Source organism: Charadrius vociferus, unplaced genomic scaffold (assembly GCF_000708025.1).
Source record: "Charadrius vociferus isolate BGI_N301 unplaced genomic scaffold, ASM70802v2 scaffold168, whole genome shotgun sequence".
Lineage (NCBI taxonomy): Eukaryota > Metazoa > Chordata > Aves > Charadriiformes > Charadriidae > Charadrius > Charadrius vociferus.
In genome coordinates, this window is record NW_009649582.1 from 513,922 (window position 1) to 531,287 (window position 17,366).

Genomic DNA, 17,366 nt, shown 5'->3' on the forward strand with positions numbered 1-17,366 from the left:
TCTTCAAATGCGAAGTTATAGGTTTGGAAGCATTTTATTGCAATTTCACTACCTGCTCTCTCAGCACATTTCTATAGTCTTACATGGTTCTCATGCAGACTTAGAAAATCAGCAATGCAAGCTGTAAGACAAGCTGCAGCATTTCATGACATTCTTTGGGACCTGAAAATCCATGTTCACCCTTTTGGGTATTTTTCCTAATGTGAAAATTCCCCATGGCTATGTTTTGAAGTTTTAAAGTCTGTCATTGATGCTAGATCACTATTTGAACATAATATGCCTTTTCAGGTTGAAATAAAGTCAAGAAGACTTACTAATAGTTGCCATCTTTTCCTGTACTGAAAAAGATAATTTACCTCAGAAAGAAAACTTCCCTTCCTAGATTGTTTTGGGTTTTGGTTTTTTTTTGGTTTTTTTTTGTTTTTTTTTTTTAATTTTAGATGTACTAATATTTATTCTTCTGGAATTTCCAACAGCTTATTTTATGTTACCTGTCATACAGTAAATAACAAACCTTTTCCACGAGTGTCCAATTTTAGAATAAATGTCCCTGTGGAAAATATAATAAAAATGCAATACATGAAGAGAAAAAGTTTTCATGTGTTCTTGTTGCTTTTTTTGTTGTTGGGGTTTGGAGGCTTTTTTTTGTTTGTTTATTTGCATGTTTATGCAGTGTAACCACATTGATTGACTGGCAGTTTCATATTTTCCTTAAACTTTCTCTGAATCACATACCCTTCTATATATGTAAGGTGAGCTTCTAGACTCTGAAACTTCAAGCCAAACGTCATGAAAATTGAAAAAAACTTAGATGATTTGCAGTGTAAGGTGTGAGGTTAATTTAAAGGGGAATAGTACATGCTTCATTTGTTAGCAGTTAATTGGTTCCTTTGTCAAGCAGAAGCCTCTGAAAGTAGAAGCTTTGTGAGAAAAGGTGACACCTTAGGAATTCTTTAAGCAGAATTATCAATGATCTTATGAGTGTTGGGAGATCTTCTGCAACTGAATTTTAGTCATCACTTTAGTTTGTTCAACATGTGGTAAGGATTTTCCTTGACCAGAAGCTTTAAAGATTTAAATAGTCCAACATTATATCTTGGAATCCTAACATCCTGCAGTAATGTTTCCAAGTACTGTATCAGCTGATCTGCAAAAATGTTCCTATGCATGTTCTTAGCTTGGGACAGATGCTGTGGCTTAGGTCAACTCTCCTATTATGGCTCAAATAGACTACAGTATATTCTATCTGTAGGTTGCACATCAATAATTATGGATCAGTGGTGTGTAGAAAGTTGCTAGGTTAAGAAAACATGCTTCACTGCATAGTCTTGAAAGTTTATGTATAGCTTTAGCTTCTTTTACTGCAGATGGAGAAAATAATATTTGTGCTGCAATGCTGCTTATTTATTTATGGTAGAATTAAAATAGATCATAATATTAAATTAATTCTTGGATAGGGATAGATTTTAGGACCTGATGGTTAGGTATTTCTGGGGGGGGTTGTTTGTTTTTTTTCCTCTATGGCAAAAAATGGTGTAGTCTCAAACTTGTTCAGTTGCAGGTGTGGACAGAAGAGGTTAATATGGCAGAAAGATGTGAATCTTGATGAATAATTTTTCTATACTTTAACGTATATATGACTTTTTAGTTGATTCTACAGAAACAAAATAATACTTCAAAGCATGAATTCAGATGCATTCCCTGCACATCAGTGCAAAAATCCAAACTAAATCGTCACCTTCTTCTTCTAGTCTGTCCCACCTATCCATCACAAAATTTGCAAGAGAAATGTATGTTCAAAATGCAGAATAACATAATTTATTGTTACAGCTGAGTTTGAGGTTTTGATTCCTTGCATAATTGATTCTTGTTCAATAATAATTTAAAGAATATATCAAATAATGGAGGAAACTAATCCAAAATGAGTTAGTCTGCTACACGTATGCCAACTGTTAAAATAATACTATTCAATGTAAACTTCATATGAGGTTCAAAATATTAAACTTGCTCTTTCACATCCTTTAGAGAATCTATAGCTTTATTTTAGGCTCCTTCTTACTGCTTTTAGTTTGTGTTTTAAAGAGGGATCCCAAATTTGGGGCAGATGATAGAGACTTCAAAAATAGGTATGAGATTAAAGTGTTTTCTCGAATTTGTATAATTGTCTTAATATTTAGTCATACTTTTTTTGTAATGAAAATGTATCTAAAGTCTGTTTTTTTCTTCCTGAAAATGCAAACCTAATGGCAATCATCTTTTGTCCTGTTAGAAATAGAAACTGGCAGATAAAGTTACTGAGAGACACAGGTTAAGCATTCATTTTTGAAGCGATGAACTGCTTTAGCACAGTATGTTGTAGATGCAAAAGTTTTATATGAGTTCAAAATAAATTGAACAGCTTGAATGAGTCATAGAAATATGAGGGCATAACTCCAACATCCCATCTAATGCCAACACTAAGTCAGATCAGCTGGGGCTTTGTTTAGCTGATCTTGAAAACCCCCAAGAATGGAGTTTCACAATGGTCTGGTTATGCTGCTCCAGCTCTGCACTGCTGTTCTTGGAAGAAATTTCTTGTAGTGTAACACCTGAATCTCCTAAACTGTCCCTTGTATATTGCCTGCCATATTAGGAAAAGTTTGGCTTCATTTTTAGTAGAAAATTTTGAAGTAGTTATGGTCTGCTATTAGCCAGTACCTTAGTTTCTTCTTTGTCTGATTAATTAAGCCTAGCTACCTCAACTTTTTGCTGTAGGTCATGAGCTCTAAGCTTTCAACTAACCTTCAAACCCTCTAGACTTTTTATCAATATCTCTCTTGAAGTGGGAGACTAAACACTGCGCTTAGTATTGCAGATACAGCCTCACCAGCTGAGTAATAATTTCATTTGATCTGCTGCCACCACTTCGGATGTAGTTGAATATATAGTTTGTTTTATTCAGGATGAGAGCACATTACTGATCCATGGTGGAGAACTTCGTACCTTTACTTGTTGAGTTTTATGAGCTTTCTGTTGGCCCAGTGCTCATGTTTGTCAAGTGTCTTCATTGAAGCTCTGTTATTCAGTATGTCAGCTACTTTTCCTAGTTTAGTCTGATACACAAATTTGCTGGGAATTCATTTTGTCTTACCATCAAGTTTGAGGATGAAAATACTAAACAGCATAAGACCCCATACTGACTTCCTAGTGTTCAGCTTATTCCTGGCCACCAGCTGAATATAAAGCCATTGGTTCTGACCCTTTCAACACAGTTGCAAGGCCAATTTTAAATATATCTATTCAGTGCATTGTCATGGTTCGGGCTGAACTGGCTACTGAAATAACATTTTGTCAGCTCCCAAAAGACACTGCTGCAAGAGATGGTGTCAAAAACCTTGCTGATGTAGAGCACTGTTACATCAAGCACTATTATATCTACCACTGGTCCATGTAGCCAGTCATTTTGTCATAGAAGACAATCAGGTTGATGACGTATGATTCACCTTTGGTAAATCTGTGTAAGTGCTCTGGATTTCCTGTTTGTGCTTTCCTAGAGGATGTTCTTTCCAGGGATTGATGTGAGGTTCCTAGTTTCTCCTTGCCTTTCTTAAAAATTCATATAATGTTAGTCTTTCTACAGTCAGGAGGAACTTCTCATCACCCCAATTTTTCACAGATGATACCAGCCTTGCAAAGAGTCAGCCAGCTTTTTCAGCACCCTTTGGTGAAAGCTATCTGCCCGCCTGCCTTTGAATACAGCCATCTTTTTTACCTGTTGTTCCTCAGTATTGGCTGTTCCTCTTCTTCCCAAATCATGCTGCTACAGGAAGATGTCTAGGAACAGTTGTGCTGTAGAAATTCATTCAGACAACTCATTGGGTACTTCTGTCTTTTCCATATTGGATTTCAGCACTGCAAGGTTGCCTCACCCATTTATTAATGGACCCACATTGTATATGAACTTCCTTTTGTGACTAACATATCCACAGAAGCTCTTTTTTTTACAAGTGTGCCTTACCAGTCTTAGTTCTGTCTGGGGGCTGGCCCAGGGAGTCTAATATAGTCACCCAGGGACTACTAAATCAGTAGCTTCACTTCAGAAAGTTCCTTAAAAGTAAATTATTGGTAATGGTAACGATAATGATCAGAAGATGAACTATAGATGTTTTCTGTATTCTAAAGTTTTTCTCAAAGTATTCACTTTTCATCACTCTCAGTATTAGCGTACTGGACTAAATGAACCTAGTCTGGCCTTCAGTTGCATCCACAGATTTTTTTTTGCCAAATAAATTCTGCTTTTGAAACTTTTTGGAGATTTTCCTGGTGTCCTTTAGATTTTTCTTTTTTGGTGATACATGTCTATGTTGCATATAACAATGAACACCTCTATAGATACATCATGCTTCAGTTCTCTTAAGATTTACAAAACAGGTATGGTCAACACACATTTTGAAGGGACTTCATTTGGTAAGCAGTTCGGATCAAATGTAAGTCAGGGAATCAAACTGCCTTTAATTGTTTAATTGTCCAAATTTTTTTTGGTCATTTGTTCCCATACTCTGTTTTGGATTACTCTGCCAGCTTTCTCTAAAATAATACCTACCCACAATTCAGAGGTAGACTGCTCCAGGGACAAGTTCCCCCAAATCAACTTCCATGATCTGATTTTGTCTCTCCACAATTTGTATTTCCCTAACATACCAGCAGGCTTGATCAGACCTCCCACATATCCTCATGCACTACCTCTGGACATACAATAGGGATCATCGGTTCCATCCTATTGAGAATCCTTCTCTGGCCTATAACACAGTCCTCAATTTATTTGAGATTCTGTCAAAGAAAAAGAAAGAGAAAAAGAGAAAGAGAGAGAGAGAGAGAGAGAAAGAGAGAGAGAAAGAGAGAGAGAAAGAGAGAGAGAAAGAGAGAGGAAAAGGAAAAGGAAAAGGAAAAGGAAAAGGAAAAGGAAAAGGAAAAGGAAAAGGAAAAGGAAAAGGAAAAGGAAAAGGAAAAGGAAAAGGAAAAGGAAAAGGAAAAGGAAAAGGAAAAGGAAAAGGAAAAGGAAAAGGAAAAGGAAAAGGAAAAGGAAAAGGAAAAGGAAAAGGAAAAGGAAAAGGAAAAGGAAAAGGAAAAGGAAAAGGAAAAGGAAAAGGAAAAGGAAAAGGAAGAACAAAAAGAAAAGCCAAAAAAAGGAAAAGAAAAAGAGAATCCTACTGAAATTGCTGCTATGTCACCACACCACACCAGACCCCCATTAAACTCATCGCCAAGTGCTCTAGAGAAAGCTAATTCTAAGGAGTGTAGATGCAAACCTGTCTTTTTCATTTTGTCTTAGAGCTGATAATTATTTCCTCGTAATCTGCATGTCCTTTTTGAATTTTCGTCATATTCACCCAATGTGTAATATCTGGGGAGGGAAGTGACACTTTACTCTCTGGTACACAAGTTACCAAACTTTTTTTTAGAGAAAGATGGATTTTGAAGTGAATTTTTATATGTTATAGATAAAGGTATTGGGAAAAAATATTATCAGCAGAAGCAACAAGAAGGATCTCTCCTACTAGACAACTGTGAAAGAATTAATGCTTTTCTATTTTTGAAGGACTTTATAGGTAGATAATGACAGGAAATGTTAATCTTGACTGGGCTTTTAAGCTCCTGAGAGACCTATTTGGTTAAAATTTGTTTGACAAGTTCATGGTAGTCAATACGCTGGCCTTTATAGATGCCATTTTTAGACTGCAAGTCCAGAAGGATTATACAGATTTCCTAGAGGATTTTTTTTCTTCTTCTTCTTTTGGTCCTTTTTTGACCTTTTAGACAGGAGGTGCTTGTTTGATTTTTGGTATTACTGTCTTTCTGAGTGGATCTGCCATAGAAACTGATCTCTGGCTCTCTCATTTTCTTTCTTAGACTGGTGATTTATCATCTACTTATGTAATTGCCCATATTACCTCTTACATGACACGCGTTACAGATTTTGTAAATTTTCTGATCTCACTGTGTTTATGAGTCCAGTATGCTTACAGTTGTATACTATCAAATATCAGTTTAATATCAAAACTGATTTCAAAAAGTGGACTTGGTAATATGAATGTTATTTCATAGAATCGTGGAATCATAGAATGGTTTAGGTTGGAAGGAACCTTAAAGATCATCGAGTTCCAACCTCCCTGCCATAAGCAGAGACATCTTCTGCTAGACCAGGTTTCTCAAAGCCTCATCCAATCTGACCTTGACCACTTCCAGGGATGGGGCCTCGACAACTTTTTCTGTTTATACTTTCAGAGATGATAAAAATAATTAACAGGCTTATAAAGTTTTCATAATCATTTCAACCCTCTGGATTTTTTTGCCAGTTACAGTTTTGGTACCATCAGTTCAATTTTTTTAGTAAATGGTGTACTTTCTGCTCAGTGTTTCCTCTTTAAATCAGTCCATGGCTAATTAAACAATATATATTTCCATGTTTTGTTTTGTTTTGTTTTTTAAGGTGCTCTTTTTTTTTTTTTATCGAAAGGGTTCAGATTTTCTCAACATGACTTTCTACAGCAGATAGATTCTTGTGAAAATCTACTCTTGAGAAACTTATTCTTCTCTTTCCATTTGCTACCTTTTGAACCTTGCTAACAATATAGTCCCTGGAGTAGCTGAGTATAATTTTTAACATTAATGATAAGATCATCCTTCTATTTCATAATTTTGAAATTTCTCTCAACTCTGTGATCTGCCTTGTAGCTCTTTTTCTTCAGTTTCACACAGAAACTTTTCAGCCTTATCTTGCAAGGGCTTTTACATTATATTTGCTTTTTTATTTTTCTCAGTTTTGCACTTTTGTATCTTCCTTTGTTTTTCACGGACTCTGCAGCTCTTCTTTATCCCCTTCTTTCACAAATATTCTTGTTTCTTATACAAACAGGAACTGGTTTTGGAATAGTTTGTAGATCTGTTATCCGCTATCAAATCCTCCTTTTTTGAGATGTCTGTTCGGGTGACTTTATGATCTTTCATGTCCTCATTACTTATTATCTGTGCCTCTGTAAAGCCGAGGTACTCCCCAAATTTCATCGGCTATACTTTGCTGACACCATTCATTTTCAAACATCTAATATTTCTAACTCACTTAAATTTAATTCTTGTTCTGTTTAGTATTAATCTTCTTTACTAGTTATTTTTATTTATAGATGTATTTGAATTGACTACCTAACAAAAGTTAACTTCTGGAATGTGTGTTCAGTCTTTTAAATTTTTGTCTGCCTTTGTAAATTGAATTGAAACTGATATTACTATTATAGCAGTAAAATCCCCATCTATAAGGAAAGGAAAACAGGGTTTATTCTTTACAAGCCAAACCGTTCAGAGAAAAATGAATTTTAGTATGTACTTCAGGAAAAGGGAATGCTATACCTTATGGGATCAAACCCAGATTTGAAGATCCCAGCCAAATCAATGTGGTATGCTCAGACTTCTTCCAATCTCTTTGCAAAAGTGCCAGTTTTAGAGTGTTATAAAAGAGCCTTAAAGTATTTATTTAGATAAATGAAGAACTATGCCAGTACAGAGACTTTGCTTACAGAAATTTACAAAACAAAATTTTTTAAAATAGGTACCATAGCAAAGGCTGAAAAATGGGATTGAGATCTATGGCATCCATCTGAGAAGGTTCAGATAATTCCATGACTTATAAGGTCACACAGGAAAGCTGATATAACGTAGACTGTCAGGGACTTATTCCATGTTTGATCTTAAAATATCTAGAGAACTGTATGCATGGTGTGGCCAAAGTCTTGTAAGTCATGTGTACGTATAAAATAACTTATCAAGGCAAATGCAGTTAGGAAAGCCTCTGAGATCCTTTGAAGGGTTATACATTAAGAAAAAGTTTAAATAAAGACTTGATGCTAAGATCAGGTATCTAATATTCTACACAAAGCGTGTTATGAAACAAAAGTCACCCTGTATTTTGACTAGAATAGAACTGAAAAGCACTTACTGTGAGCATTATCCCAGAAAAAGAGTTAATTGAGGTCCTGATTGAATGCAAATGTAAATCGAGGCAGAATTCTTTGAAATCAATGAGTCTGTGATCTGATATTTTGATTTGAGTTAGAAAGAAATGCCCTGCTACTATTCAGTATTAATGGCATACTAATTTCCCAATGACCAAACTAGGAGGGAAGATTTTTCAAGGAACTGTACCAAAATTAAAAACAAACAAACGAACAAACAAACAAAAACAAAACAAAACAAAACAAAACAAAACCCCAAACCCCACAACTAATTCCTTTTCTGCACAGGTAGTTAAATAAAGAAGCTTTCATCTTCTGTTCAGTTATAGCAGAATTAATAGAGAAAACAAACCTTACACAGTTTTGAGGTATTCAGATTTCTAAATTGATTTTTAAAAGCTTCATATACAGATATGTATGTACACAAAATCATTGGGAAATGATAACAAAAGTACAATGACAAATGCCATTAAAAAACAATTTACTTCACCATGCTCTTTGCTTTTATATCAGCACTTCCCTTATTCCCTTATGAATAAGGACTGCTCTTCTGTTTTCACAAAATATCAGCACACCTATGTTTAGTTAGGTTATAAGTGGGTCTTTGTGCCCTAGTGTTTTACACATACTGATAGCCATAGTATTAACTGTGCCTAGACTAGGGATACCATTGGTCATGTAATTTGTGTTAGCTATTATATATAGAGGAAATATTTGTAAATATTAGACCATCTAAAAATAAGGATAATGAAGGAAAAGGACTTTGTGCTTTTCCACTTTTGTGACATTTTCCCTTTGGAAGACTTTTCAAAATACTGTGTTTTGTTGTATTTCTTATCGTAAAATGCTAGTCTCAGTCATGTGCATGCAGGTATCTTTAGGCAGTCACTGTGGAGTTTGGTAAACGATGCTGTAGGTTTTTTCTGCAAGGTTTCATCACATATTTTTTATACCAAAACATAAAGCTTGATCAGTACCCCCTATAAGGGTGATAAAACCAATGATACTCTTGCAAATTCCACTTACAAAATATCCTTCACTACAAAATCCACTATCACGATACAAGAGATTTTCAAAATATTAATTTTTAGTTTACTTGACTCTTCTCAGATTTTCTTCAGTAACATCTCTGCTTTAGTCTTTTGGGCTTATTTCTTCTTAATTGGAGGGGAAGAGTGTTTACCACGTGTAATTTATTTTCAGCACAAGCATGAAGTAACACACTGAATCGCAGACCTGATTCTTCCTCATGAGTCTTATTTAAAGAATAGGATAAATAATAACACCAGCTTTTAATTCAAAAACATATTGACGGTCATTTAGCGACAGATAACTGATAAGGTAAAAGGTTGTCTCTGAAGACCCTTGGGACACTATAGGTTGTAGACAGTTGTGGGAGAATTTTTAGAGATCAATGGTCGCCCTGTGAGCACCCCAAGCACTGAGAACTTGTTGATGACAGTGTAAGCTTCAAGGAATGTCGAAGGTCAAATTGTTCTTTGTGAACGTCTGAGTTATGTGAAGGGAGGAAAGAACTGTTGCTGAATGTACCGATAAGCAGGATTTTCGAGTAAAACATAGAAGTAGATAACTATGCAAGTGAACAGCTGGGGCTAGCCAATCATATAGTAGAGATGCTTGTTTGAACTATGCACGTAACCAATTATTGCTTGAGTGTTGCGTGGCACGGGAGAAAGTTGTCTATATTAGCTGGGCTATCTGTGCAATAAAGTGGCATTTACCCTGATCATATTGGTCGTGGTGTATCTGTCCGTGCTTCTGCGTCAACAGACAGAAAACCTTTTAAAAACAGTAAGCTGAAATTATGGAGTGTAAGATTCGAATGTCAGAGAAAGGCCTGATATATTGACTATATCCAAGTGTAATCAGGATTTGAAGAAACAATGATATTAAAGGAGAAGAATGATTATCTCAATAATACACATTTATGTATTGAGTTTTTTAACTTTTCCAAACTGAAAAAAAAAAACCCCAAACCAACCCTCCCCTCAGAAAAACATAGCAAACCAAACCAAATAAACAAAACAAGTTTTTCTGGCCTTATTTCCTGTTTTGTTCTGTGCCAAGTTTGCAACACCAAATGTCAGCTCCATATGGAAAAGTCCAAAATCTTTTGAAGCAAACATTATCACTTCATAAATAACCACAGCTAAATAACTAGAAAGATGTTTTTATAATTCTTATATTTTCTTCCATTAATTTGAGAAACATATGCCACTTAAAGGAATGAATGTTCCTATTTACCTTGTAACTTTTGTTGTCATTGTGAGAATCCTGTTACTGGCAAGATTCTGGTGTTACACACCACTTATATGGAGTCAACGCTTTACTCCTAGCCTAATTAAAATCTTAACCTACTAATCAAAGTATAAAAACCAGCTGTTACTAGTCCATTTATAATAATGTATTCCTAGTCCACATAAATATAGGAAAGTCTTATTAATAATATACCTTATTAATATTTAATTCTGAGGTCTTCACTGGGAGGAATACAATGTTTATGATGGGGATTTCTTCCTCAGTTTTGTGATTGAACTCTTGGCCCTTCTTCTAGGTGATTTCCTTATATCTTTTTCTCATTGTTTCCTAGCTTCAGTTAACATCAATAACTACTGTTTGTTATATAGCACCCAGGTTTGTCAAACCTTTACTATATGGAAGTCAGAAGTTAGGTCAGAAAATAGTCGACCTCTGAATGATTGTTAAAAATAAGTAAATCAGGTCTGGCCAAAGCGAACCCAGAGAGGGATGAATGCTGTGCACTGTCAGGCCAGTACATAGCCTGCAGCCTTTTATTACTAAGAGCAAAAGTCATATTTACTGGATTACATGTTTGTATTATTTGTCAGGATCGTCATACCTAAAAGAATGGAAAAATTGACTGATACCTATTTGTAAAACAACGCTTCTTCTTTTTATGTCATTGTTTGATTTTAGCTTGGGAGCAACAGTACAGTTCTCCTGTGATGAAGATTATGTGCTACAAGGTTCGAAAAGTATCACCTGTCAGAGGATAGCTGAAGTTTTTGCTGCATGGAGTGATCATAGACCTGTGTGTAAAGGTAAAGAGGAATTCTTACCCTTGTAGTGATTTTTTTTCATTTCACATCTATCTATTGTTTGATAGCCAATCCTATTAAATTAATATTTTGTAAGTACCTGATGTTTTAATCTTAGTGTCCTCACTTCCTAGTGAAAAAGGTTCTGCCTATACTCTTTTGTTTAATATGAATTTTGTCTGTATTTCTGTATGCATTAGTTTACTTGGGAACTTACATTATGAAGCTTACTTCATAATGAGCTGATGAAAATCTATCACATGATAAATATTAAGACTCACCACGACGGATTTCAAAATTGCAGTGATTCAATATACAATTAGTAGTTTATGAAGGATCTTCATTACATATTTACTCAGCCACTGAGAAAGACTTAAATTTAGTACTGATAAGGACTAAAGACTTAAATCTATACCTGGTTTTGACCCTGACCAATTCAATAAAAAGCAAAAATACAGAAAAATGTAAGACAAGCACAAAGTCATTCTTCTGAATACATTTGATGTCCAAATACTATAGAAAGAACTTTTACGAATACCTGAATCAAGGAATTAAAATATTAGCGTATATATATGTAATTATATATATCAGTACATATAAAGAAAATATTTGTGTATTTGCACAATACATGCAAATTGGCATGACAGCAAAGCCTAATATTGAAAAGTACAGTTTGTTCATAAAGAACATGGGTATGGAAAGAGAAGGGGCATTTATCTTGTAATTCAAGGCTATGGATACTTATCCTAATGTCCAGAGAGAACTGTGAGATGCTTCTGAACGGTATAAGAGGGCAAAAAAATCTGAGGGTGGTATCCAGATAGTGTATAACGGAAATCCACAAAAGCTGGAAAATTACATGGGTGATATTTTTTTTTTTTTTTTTTTTTTTTTTGCTAATAAAATTACGGGACAGTCTAAATGGAACTTGCTATGGATAAGCATGAAATGCTAGATGCAGGTTGGAATAATCAGCTATCCAAATAAGAAATGAAGAAAAACATAATAAGTGTCACAGCTGCAGAAACAGGTATCCAAAGGATCACAGGAGTATATGCTTCAATAATAGCATGTCACATAAACAAGTAAAAATTTTAGTCAAATAGCTGTAAATATACATAATATTAACATTTTATGTCCTACTACTGTGCACTATATGTATGTATAATTACTGGAAAGTGCTAAAGAGATACACACACACAGATAGACATGCATAGCAAAATTAATCATGTAATGTACATAAATTAAACCTTTATTTATAGTAGTAAAACTAGAAAGGCTTTATCCACTAGAGCTTTTCAGCGTATTCACGTATCCTAAATTTGATACCTATTTTAGGATGGTAGTCTCCTAATCTTCCAGTGTAACAAGCTGAGTGTTGTATACTTGTATAAGGGTGTTCACGCTCACTGTTAAACATCTATTAGTCTTGTCTGTGGATCACTCACTGAAGGAGGTTGTCAGACACAGCTGATTAAATCAAGGATCCCATCTGCCAGCTTAGGTGCCTAAAGCTACTCAGTCTTGAGTACCCCTGATTTTCCCCAGTATGGAAATGAAAAAAGGTGTGAACCAGTGAAAATGAAACAGAAGAAAATATTTTAAAGGATCAAAATTATCTAAAATATAACAATATAAACAAGTGGGTAAGAACTAGGCTGCTTTCATACAGAGAAAGAAGAATCTGGAAAAACAAGAGGGAAAACATAAAATATAATGGGCTACCACTGCACAAAGGAAAGTTTATATTTGAACATTAACAAAACTTTCTGAAGTAAAGAGTGGGTATGTGAGTAGAAGTTTTCAAGAACATGTGAGATATACATATATCCAGCTGAGCATACATACATGTAATCACATCTTGAGCTGGAGTAATGGACTAAATACCTTTTCAAAGTTCTTTGCATATTCTAAATAAAAGAACACCCAGATTTCAAAACTGATTCATGAAAAAAAAAAAACCCTCATCATTAAGATCACATGTAAGTGTGGCTTCATGACAGGTTTTAGATAGTTCTTGTATGATAACCATGATAAAATGACATTCTAAACATTCTTGTCTTTCAAATCCCACATAAATGGTAACTGTACTTCAGATCTTTCTATCTTCTGTGTATTATGTATTTGATAATACAGTTTAGTAATCTGTCATTGAAAAGACACTTTAAAAGGAAAGCATACTGCAATTAGCATTTCATTTATCGATACCAAAATACAGTTGCACGCTGTCAGTTTTGTTTTTTGTTTTTTTTTAAAGTATCTCTCCTAACAGACAATAAAGTGTTATCAGCCATACTGTGATAGGTCTGAGGTGTGTCCATAGCTACTTGTAGGTTTAGTAAGGCATCTCAGTAACTTTTGAGGACTATGGCCTCCAAACATAAAAGGATTTAAAAATACTGTTTTTCACTTTTGTATAAGTTTTGAATTCTGAATAGCAGCAGGTATCAAAGTATTTAAGTATAAAAGGGTAACCACACTCTTCAGTCCATTTTTTATTTTTTTCCCAGTATGACTATATTTAGAACTACCATTGTATAATGATTTGCAAGTCACGTTTGTAAACGTGTCTGATGATAGAATTAATACTGACCTAGAAAGAAAAAGAAAGCAATAAATCCACTGGAAGCTAGCAGTTCTGTTAAAGTTCTATCTAAATGTGAAACTAAAGAATGTGTATTTAATAAATATCCAAATCTACCATTATTGATAAGTAGAACATGTAATTCACAACCAAAAGGACAGTGTTTCACTTCTTTACGCTTATCAACTTCATAGAACTAGCTAATTCCACCTTAACAAGCAGAAGACCAATATTAAGAACGTTATTAGGAATTGATACAATGCCATATGGTGAAAAACCAAACAGATGGTATAGATATTATAGTTTGTCAAATATGAAATGTTGTAGAGTGTCATTGGTTGCATTAAAATTACTGATTTAAGTACATTTGGTGTGCTATAATTTTGGTTCTTTTGATTAACAAGATGTTTCAATTCAACTCTTAGATGTACTAAAGCTGGAATATAAGCACTTATTCCAGAATAATAATTATGTCTTCTCTAAGTTTCATGCACAGAATATACAGCAAACATTTTGAAAGAATTTTGCATAAGTAGCATAAATATCACATAGTAACATGAAGAAAGTATCTCCAAAAATGTGTGTGCATCTGCTTGTTGAACTTGCATGTTTGTGTACAGACCATTTGGGCAAACAAATTAGGCAATCATGCATAAATGTTATTTTATACAAAAATTCATATTTTCTTGTGAACTGATGCAGCTTTGCAGATAACGAGGGCACAGGTGGTATACTAGATACTTCACCTGTGATTCTTTAAAATGTCACTTAAAGTGCTGTTTTTTATTATGCAGTGTTTGCTATTAGAACGGTACAGCTTGCAAATGTTTTCATTGACATATAAATTATATTGTGCACACAACAAAAATCCCACTATAATAATACATTTTTCAAAAAATGGCATGTTAGTTACATTAGTTACATTAATATAGTTAGAATTAGTTACATTAATATAGTGCAATTGGGAAGAGTTCTAAACAGGAACTTTCCAATTCTGTTAGATGTATTTGATTTGACATCATAAATCCTCAGGACTTGTTCTCACAGGGCATATGAGTGGCTGAGTATAACTGCCTGCCAAAAAAGAAAGATTAACTCTCTTTAGGAGTTGTCGTATAATACCAGCTGGAACTGGCATAAGATCATATTCATGAAAGTGAATCTGGAACAAGTCTGAAGCATTTCTACGGGAGAAATATAATAGGAATTTGAGAAGGAAAACTGATACATCACTTCCAAAATGTAAGCGAATATTGCAGGCTTTCAACATCTTTTAGACCTTAAGACTAGTTTCCAGGAAAATGCTGCTCTGGAGGTTTGGCTGATTTCTGAACCTTTTGACCTCTAGAAGAGACCGTGAGAAAATTGTGAAGTGATATTAGATATCCTGACTAGAATTAATTGCAGTTGGATTGTCTTGTGGTTTACCAACAATTACCCTTTCATTTTAGTCTTTTTTTTTTAATTATTTATTTTTTAATTATATTTTATAATTTATGTCTCCCATCACCCTAGCAAAACAGCAGTTGCTCGGGTAGATGGACCTCATGCAGAAATATGGCAGAAAATGAAGGCATTTGCCCCGTTGTGATTTATGGACCAAGTATAATGAAAAGAAGTTAGAATTTGAAGCTATGAGGAAAGTATTGCTTTAATTTGTAAGCAATTAACTGGTCACTTTCTGCATTTTACTGAAATTTTAAAGTGAAGTCATCCTTTCAGACACTTGTTTGTTTTAATTGGACTTTTTCAAGATCAATGCATCATGTAAGCCTAAAATTCTGCTGGGGATTTTGAAATTTGTTCCAATTTAATTGGCCTCATGAATATCTTGTAGCATACCATTGTTACAGGACAGCAGAACAAACAAAGTCTACTCATCCTTCCCAAGAAGGAAAAAAAATGTTCAAATGACAACATGAGAGTCTATGCCCAAGCATTTACTGCACAGTGAGTTACAGCTGAAGTCTGTTATTTGAAAGATGAAAATTTATGCAGTTGTTACTTATTTCGTATCCCAAGGAATGCTTAATGCACGTGACTGTAATAACATGACTGCTTACATCGACTTCTCTGTGACTTCATTCAAGAGAGAAAGTTTAAACCTTTCAGAATTGAGACCCTACTTAATGTCTGCCATGGGATTCAGTATTCCCCTACAGGGCAATGCCATTATTACAAAGCCAACTTGCTTAACCAGAGACAATTATCTACATTATGAAACTATTTGCCAGTTGATAAATCTCTTCCTCTCATTTACGTTTCAGGAAATGAAACAGATAGATCTATTCACAGTTGGTCGATTAGCCTTTTTATTTTCATTCCTGCCGCTCCTGTTTTCTGCTTGCTTGTTTCTCAGACCCTGTGAAACATTTATGAATGCTGCCTTTTATAAGTTTGCTGGCAAGTCAGCAACAAGTTCTGCAACAAGTACAGTATTTTGGAAAAGCTCATCTAATCTGTAGGAAAAAAAGTGGTTTTGAAATAATTCTTTGTATCTGAGAAAACTAAAGGAAGGACGATTTATGGTTTAAATCATGATCATCCAATTAATAGGCAAGCTACAAAGTAATTTGGATTATTAGTAGAAGAAGGAACAAATTATATTATGTATTTGACTTTGGTTCTGACAAATTTAGAACACAGGTTTTTTTGCTTTGTATTGCTATTTTGGTCAGTTCATTTCATTGACTAAAGTGATTTTTAAACCAACAAGGAATTCATGCACTCAGTATCTTTCAATTATAGATTATAAACATCAGTTTAATTAACATGTATATGAAAGCAGAATGTACAGTATAAATTTTAGATCTTGCCGTTATAAATATCTTTACTTACCTATAATACAGTTTTAAAAAATCCACCTTTGCCTCACTTCTCTCTGAAATGCAGACATGTAAGACCTCTTAAATGCGATGCTGAGTAACAATGTGTGCACGTATTGGGTGCATGACACAGGGTCCTGCACATGAGTCAAGGCAATCCCATGCACAAATACAGGCTAGAGCAGCCCTGAGGAGAAGGACTTGGGAGTGTTGGTAGATGAGAAGCTCTACATGAGCCAGCAATGTGCGCGCACAGCCCAGAAGGCCAACTGTATCCTGGGCTGCATCAAAAGAAGCGTAGCCAGCAGGTCGAGGGAGGCGATTCTGCCCCTCTACTCTACTATCCTGAGACTCCACCTGGAGTTAGAAATTAGAAAAATTCTTCTACTTGCAAGGCTAATGAAGGACTGTCCAGCTCTGGGGCTCCTAATATAAGAAGGACATGGACCTGTTGGAGCAGGTCCAGAGGAGGGCCACGAAAATGATCAGAGGGCTGGAACATCTCTCCTATGAGGACAGGCTGAGAGAGTTGGGGTTGTTAAGCCTGGAGAAGAGAAGGCTCCAGTGAGACCTTATAGCAGCCTTCCAGTATCTGAAGGACACCTACAAGCCTGGTGAGGAGGGACTTTTTGCAAGGGCATGTAATGACAGGATGAGGCGTAATGGCTCCAAACTGGAAGAGGTTAGATTTAGAATAGATATTAGGAAGAAATTTTTCACTCTGAGAGTGGTGAGACACTGGAACAAATTGTCCAGTGAAGCTGTGGATGCCCCTTCCCTGGAAGCGTTCAAGGCCAGGCAGGATGGGTCTTTGAGCAACCTGGTCTAGTGGGAGGTGTCCCTGCCCGTGGCAGGGGGCTTGGAACTAGAGGATCTTTAAGGTCCCTTCCAA

General features: G+C 35.1%; 1 protein-coding gene across 2 annotated transcripts in view; it reads left to right on the forward strand.

Annotated features, from left to right (window-relative positions):
- The window catches only part of CSMD3 (CUB and Sushi multiple domains 3), a 715,473-nt gene that overhangs the window by 297,236 nt on the left and 400,871 nt on the right, over positions 1–17,366 (forward strand). For both annotated transcript variants that reach the window (XM_009890359.1, XM_009890360.1), the window contains one exon: positions 10,944–11,068. In XM_009890359.1, the coding sequence (XP_009888661.1) occupies positions 10,944–11,068 (125 nt within the window). The remainder of the gene's footprint in view (positions 1–10,943; positions 11,069–17,366) is intronic.